At 46.6% G+C, this 6,000-nt stretch overlaps 1 protein-coding gene across 3 annotated transcripts in view; it reads left to right on the top strand.

Moving 5' to 3' along the window:
• Window positions 1-4,126: 4,126 nt before the first annotated feature.
• The window catches only part of LOC309328603 (cell surface hyaluronidase CEMIP2-like), a 101,927-nt gene continuing 100,053 nt past the window's right edge, over window positions 4,127-6,000 (top strand). Inside the window, exon 1 of one of the 3 annotated variants that reach the window (XM_081838677.1) lies at window positions 4,127-4,371. In XM_081838677.1, coding sequence (XP_081694803.1) covers window positions 4,344-4,371 — 28 coding nt within the window. In that variant the 5' untranslated portion in view covers window positions 4,127-4,343. The remainder of the gene's footprint in view (window positions 4,372-6,000) is intronic. The other 2 variants (XM_081838675.1, XM_081838676.1) reach the window with 2 other exon arrangements.

Raw genomic sequence — 6,000 nt, 5'->3', positions numbered from 1 at the left:
TACTGGACTTTGCTTCACTTTGTCCCATGATCAAATTGCACCAAAGGCCACACAAAGGTAGTATATAAGTCTTTTATTACTGACACCAATCAAAGGTTAAGGACTTGAAGATGTACAGACAGTATTGTGCTGCAGTGTAGACCAGAGACTGTTAATGTAGTGTAATGACTGTGGTGTTGGGCTTTAGTCCAGTGGGTCCTGAATTCAAATCTTGACTCCCCATTAGTCACCAGTAGCTTGCATGCTTTTCATGTTGAAAACCATCTCTGGCTTTCTCCCTGCTGCCGATAGGCTATTCTGGCCTAAAATGATGGGCCAGTGGTACAGGCCCTCCCAGTGTCCCTATTTTCTAGGGACAGTCCCGGATTTACAGAAGCCGTCCCAGAATGTCCTGTTTTTCCATGGGCACCTCTATTTTCATCAGAGAAATGTTGGGAGGGTTATGCAACCCTCGAGCCAAGGAGATAATTATGCAACCTTGAAAGCTTGGGGAAGTTTCTTTAATGTCAGCTCGGCGGGTATAAATAATAAAATTATTGTTATTATTACTACCACTATAGAATAGGACACCCCTATTTTCATCAGAGAAATGTTGGAGGGCATGGTGATGTGACTCAGCCGAAGGCATCTTCATCTTCAAAGTTGAATTAGGCAGCCATTGTATCCCAGTCCAGGGACATTCAGACTTTTTGCCTTCCTGGACCCCTTGCACATCACCAGAACAGATGGCCCTTTCCAGCACATTGCAGTCTGCTGCATGTTCTAGGGGCAGTGGCACTTACTTCCACAATTGCTACGGAAGATCAGCAGTGGGCTTGCAAGCTGTCTTTCATAGATCCTTAGCCTGCTGTTCTGAACTCCCTTGCCGATTGAGCCCACCATTCCTTGGGACACAGGATGCAGGCTGCTGTTAGCCTAATCTACCCTGAAGGGCTATTTATGACACACCATTCTCATGTTAAGGAATGTGACCGTTACAGTACAGTACACTAAAACGGAAGCCTTCCTTTTGACTTGTGTAATGCAACTGCTTATGAGTGACACTTGATCAGCTCAGAGGGAACTATTCACTCATTGGAAATCACAGCTTGGTACTTGTGTTTCAGTTTGGCCGTTGTGGCCTTGCTTTGACAGGAATGCAATTAACTCATGTCAGTACTTCAAGTGTGTACGGATTTGATTTCATGAAACCGCAGGGGCAGAGTAATTAACATTAGAGTGGTGCTTCCTTTCAGTACCCGGAACACACGAGAAGAAAACGTCTTCCTGTTAATCCACAGTATCTGGGGAGCAAGTCTCTGAAATAGCCAGTCTAATTCTAAACTTATATGCAGCTATTTTTATTTTATTTAGATTTGTACCCCACTCTTCAAATTATTATCAACACCATAAAATAACTGAAGTCTTGTGGCACCTTAAAAAGATGAACCAAACTTCTTATGGCTTAAGCTCTTGTGTAGTCATAAAATTGGAAGGGACCACTAGCTCCAACCCCCTGCAATACAGGAATATCCACATGTTGTGTCCCATCCAGTTTGAAACCATACCAGACTCTGCTTAGCTTTGCAAATGTGTTAGCAGTTTTCTCGCTGCACCACTATGGAAGCTGTTTCTTTAATAAATCTGTTACTATTTAAGGTGCCACAAAACTTAGTTGTATTTGCATGGCTAACTGGAAATAAAATGACTAATACAAGCCTATAAAAGACAAAATAATAATAATAATAATCCAAGTAAAACAAATATTAAGGGTTTGCCTGGTGCCAGCAAAGCATTCCAAAGCCAGGACACAAAGTGCTGGAAAAATCCTCTCCCCCAGTAACCACTTGCCCCAGCTCAGCGCTCAGGGAAACCCAGAGGAAAAGGGTCTGATTAGTCCCTTTTAAATTATATGAAGGGCTCTGTGGATGCAGCTCCCCTTGGCAAAGGTTCCTTACTCAAGAACATTCTGTAATGCATTTTCTTGTACTGTAACTAGATTACATGTTCCCTGTTTCAAATGAGAGAAAAGAACAGAAGAAAAGTCTCAAACTCTTAAAAGCAACCCTTTTTTGGCCAACCACAGTAGCATCTTTAATAAGCGTAAAAAAAGGTGGATATCTGGAGTTCTTTTTTGTGCACATTAACCCTTATTCATGAGCAACTTGCACGCACACTATGCGTTTACCATCACTGCTATAGTACTACCTACCTTTTCTGCTCAAATGCTGAATAAGTTCTCATTTGTCTCTTGGCCTTATGGGATAATTGGTATTTTTCAGTCCACTGCAGTGAGATTATAGCAGAAATCTGTGGAGGTGTTATACTGCAGCAGGCTGGGGTTTTCCCCCTGCTGAATTTATAGCTGGTGGGGAGGAATTAGCAAAAAAACAAACCCAACGCTTTCTCCGTAAGTTTTCATCCTCCGAACTTGAATTTCATTCCCTCTTTATACAGCCACAGTAAATACCTTTAAAAGATTGCCTACAGAAGACTTTTATCCCTTCTCACAAAAATGATATTTACATAGCTTTCAACATTTTGCTGGTTTGGGGTGCGTGATATTACATGAGTGAGTTCAGATGTCATAAATCCTTGCATCATCACAGGAGCTTCAGAGAGTTGTAGCACCTTAAGGACAAACTAATGTATGGCATAAGCTTTCATGGGTCCACTCCATCATTTTATTATTTACATTTCTACCTCACCCAACGGAGTCCAGGGCAGCAAACAGTGGTGAATAAATAAAGCCTGGTGAGAACACATACAAACATATCTAAAAGCATTTTAAAACACCCACATGCCCTCATAAGCTAATAATTTCAAGGTTGCCAGGAACAGTATTTTTCGGCCAACAAATGCCTGGGCAAACAGGAATGTTTAAAAATTCCTCCTGAATGTGCATTATGAGTGCGTTATATGTGGCGAAAAGAGAGGTCAGAAGGAAATGCAAATGCAAAATTCAGATGGGATGATGATGATGATTATTACAATTTGTATACAGTGGTACCTCAGGTTAAGTACTTAATTTGTTCCGGAGGTCTGTACTTAACCTGAAACTGTTCTTAACCTGAAGCACCACTTTAGCTAATGGGGCTTCCTGCTGCTGCTGTGCCGCCAGAGCACAATTTCTGTTCTCATCCTGAAGCAAAGTTCTTAACCTGAAGCACTATTTCTGGGTTAGCGGAGTCTGTAACCTGAAGCGTATGTAACCTGAAGCGTATGTAACCCGAGGTACCACTGTACCTCCCTATACCTGCAGGTCTTGGGGCAGTATGTAACATAAAATCACAATATAAAAGCAAAATACATAATATAAAACAAGAACAACATGCCTCCATCATGAACCTCTTCCCACCCTGAAAATACTTCCAAACTCAACCCCACCCCCACTGAAGGCAGTCCCCCTCCTCACTCCCACCCTGAAGTAGGGACCTGGCTGTACTTCCCAGCCAGCCCAGCTACCCCCTCTCATGTCACCTGTCCTAATCTCCCCACCACCACTGGGGCAGGACCCCCAGTATTATGTACTTGACAGCCAATCACAAAAAGAAGTAAGTTGCCAGTAGGGACATCTTGCCTTTGGAGAGATGCAATACAACTTCCAAGTCTACAGAAGCAGTCTCGACCTTTATCTAACCTGAATTGATTGGTCAAGGCACAGGTGATCGTTTGGTGTCAGCATCACTGCTTGATAGCCCTGCAGAGAGCACTATTCAACACCTGCAAAGTCGATCCCGTTGATTTAAATAGGGCTCAGTCCCAGGTGAGTTGGAACAGCACTGCAGCAGCCCTAGTTTTTGTGTGTGTTTTTCTTTGGCTAAAGGTTAGTTTAGTTTTGGAGGAAGGTGTGAAAGAAGGGCACGCAGGCTTGGAATTTTGCATCGACGGCAACTCCTGAAACCTCGGCGAAGGAGAGAAAATAAATAACGCAAACCAGGTTATTCAGAGTACAGCCGCCGGGTAAATTTGGAAAGCAGACGCGAGGTGCACGTCCGGTGTGTGTTTATTACGATGAGTAATCCTTATTTTTAATTTTTTTTAATGGTTTTGGGTGCCTTGGAGACACGGTGAAGCTAAAAGCAAGGATAGAAACGGGGTGCAAAATTGATGGCAAGCTGAAGATCGCTCTTTGCTAAGCAACTACGCGGGAGGGAGGTGGCCTCGCATCATCTCGCCTTGGGGACAGCCTAAGTTTTGGCACCGAAAATGCAAAGAGGCTGAAGGGCCGCAAGCCTAGCAGCTAGTTACACTGCCTCCTTCCAAGTTGGCTGCAGTTGAAGGCGGCGGAGGCGTCTGCTGAGGAGGAAGAGAGATAGAGAGAGGCCGTGCGGGAAAGATCAGCGGCCAACGTCCATTGCAAGATGTTGCACAGGCGACCCGACCGTCCAGGTGAGGAGCGAGAGGGTAGGACTCGAACCCGCAGCCCTGTTCCACGTAGAGGGGTGGGGGCGCCGATAGGAAAGCGTGGCAGCCCAAGCTCCTCCTGCCTGGTCCTTTAGCTCCTCCCGGAGACTCCCTCATCAGGGCGCAAAAAGCTGGGAAAAAATGCCTCTCTTTGCCTATCAGATCAGCCGCCCTGAGCCCGGCCTTGGCTGGGGAGGGCGGGGTATAAATAAAAATTATTATTATTAATAGGATCAGACCAAGGCTGTCCGACCCGCTGCGTTCTGTTTTGGGATAAATGTCCACTCACGTTACTCAGGCACCCGAGCAAAGTGTGCACGTGGATCGGGCCGGGCAGCGGGAATCCTATGGGGGCATCCTTGGGGGGCGGGGCAGGAAGAGTACGTCTTGTGCCCCTTCTTGCAGCTGACTCCCGAGTAAGGAGAGCAAGTGGATCGGGGCCTATCCGGCTGGATTTCTAGGCACACTTAATGGGAAGGAAGGCTTCGGTGGGATTTCCGGCGAACTGCGCCTAAGCTGGCATGGGCTAGCTCGGCTGCGATCCTAAGGACGCTTCCTTGGGAGTCAGCTTCATTTCAATTAGCCGGATGGACTTGCTTGCCAAGTTTAACTGCGCCTGGGGATCGAGCCACAAGGCTGCAATCCCCGGCACACTTTGCTGGGGAGCAAACCTCAACGGAGCTTGCTCTCGAGTAACCATGCATGGGATCGGGACTGCACGAAGCCACCTCGTTGCGTCCTTCCAATTCGGGGAGGATCGCTTTGGGCTGATCTAGTGCAAAAATCATGAGGATCCGTGTTTTTTAACCATGTTTTTGCGCCCCTACGAAACAGTGGATGCATGATTTTTTTGATGCTGCCTAAAGAGTAAGAAAATGGTCTACAGTGTCATGGTGGTTTTATTTAACTTGAATGAAAAAATCATATGAATTCATGAGGATCCGTTTAAAATCAGCTGGATCCGCCTTTTACTCTTTTCCATCGCTTTGCGTCCTAGATGCGCCAAGGAATCTTCCAAGGCACGTTGCGCGCGTTTTGGAACACGAATCCATTAAAGCGCATTTATTTCCACCCGACCCCCCAAGACTTCTGGGCCCTGTAGTTTACCCTTCGCAGTACTACGATGCCCATCAACCGTTAAGAAACTACAGTGCCCATAATTCTTCCAAGGGCGTGGGTGCCCGCCGAATGCATTTCATCTCCATTTGCGCCAGGCTCATATTCGCCGCCTGCTCAGGTCTTGAAAAGAGAATCGGAGCGGCTGAAGCTGCTGCAAGGGAAGCCTCAGCCGTTTGCCGGGGAGGAGCGATCGCTTGTCCTTAGACGGTCCTTCCCGCACCCCTCTTCCTGAGCTTTGCAAACATGCCTCGCCTTCCTAGGCGGTGAGAGTGAATGAAGCTCATTCCCTGGAGCAGTGGAGGCGGCGAGACAGGGAGACCGTGATCCGGGCATCCCAACCCGCAAGGAGATTTTAGCAGCTGCTCTTCCTGTCTAGGGAAAACTCTGTAATAGCTTCCCGTCTGCAGGGATGGCGCTAAAATGTATTTTGGAGCAATATCACTCGTCCTGCGGTGGTCCCCACAGGGCAGGACTCTTGGGGGCAAGAAGTCCAGC

Source organism: Podarcis erhardii, assembly GCF_964252035.2.
Source record: "Podarcis erhardii genome assembly, chromosome: 14".
In the NCBI taxonomy this organism is placed as follows: domain Eukaryota; kingdom Metazoa; phylum Chordata; class Lepidosauria; order Squamata; family Lacertidae; genus Podarcis; species Podarcis erhardii.
This window is presented reverse-complemented; position numbering and strand designations above follow the sequence as displayed.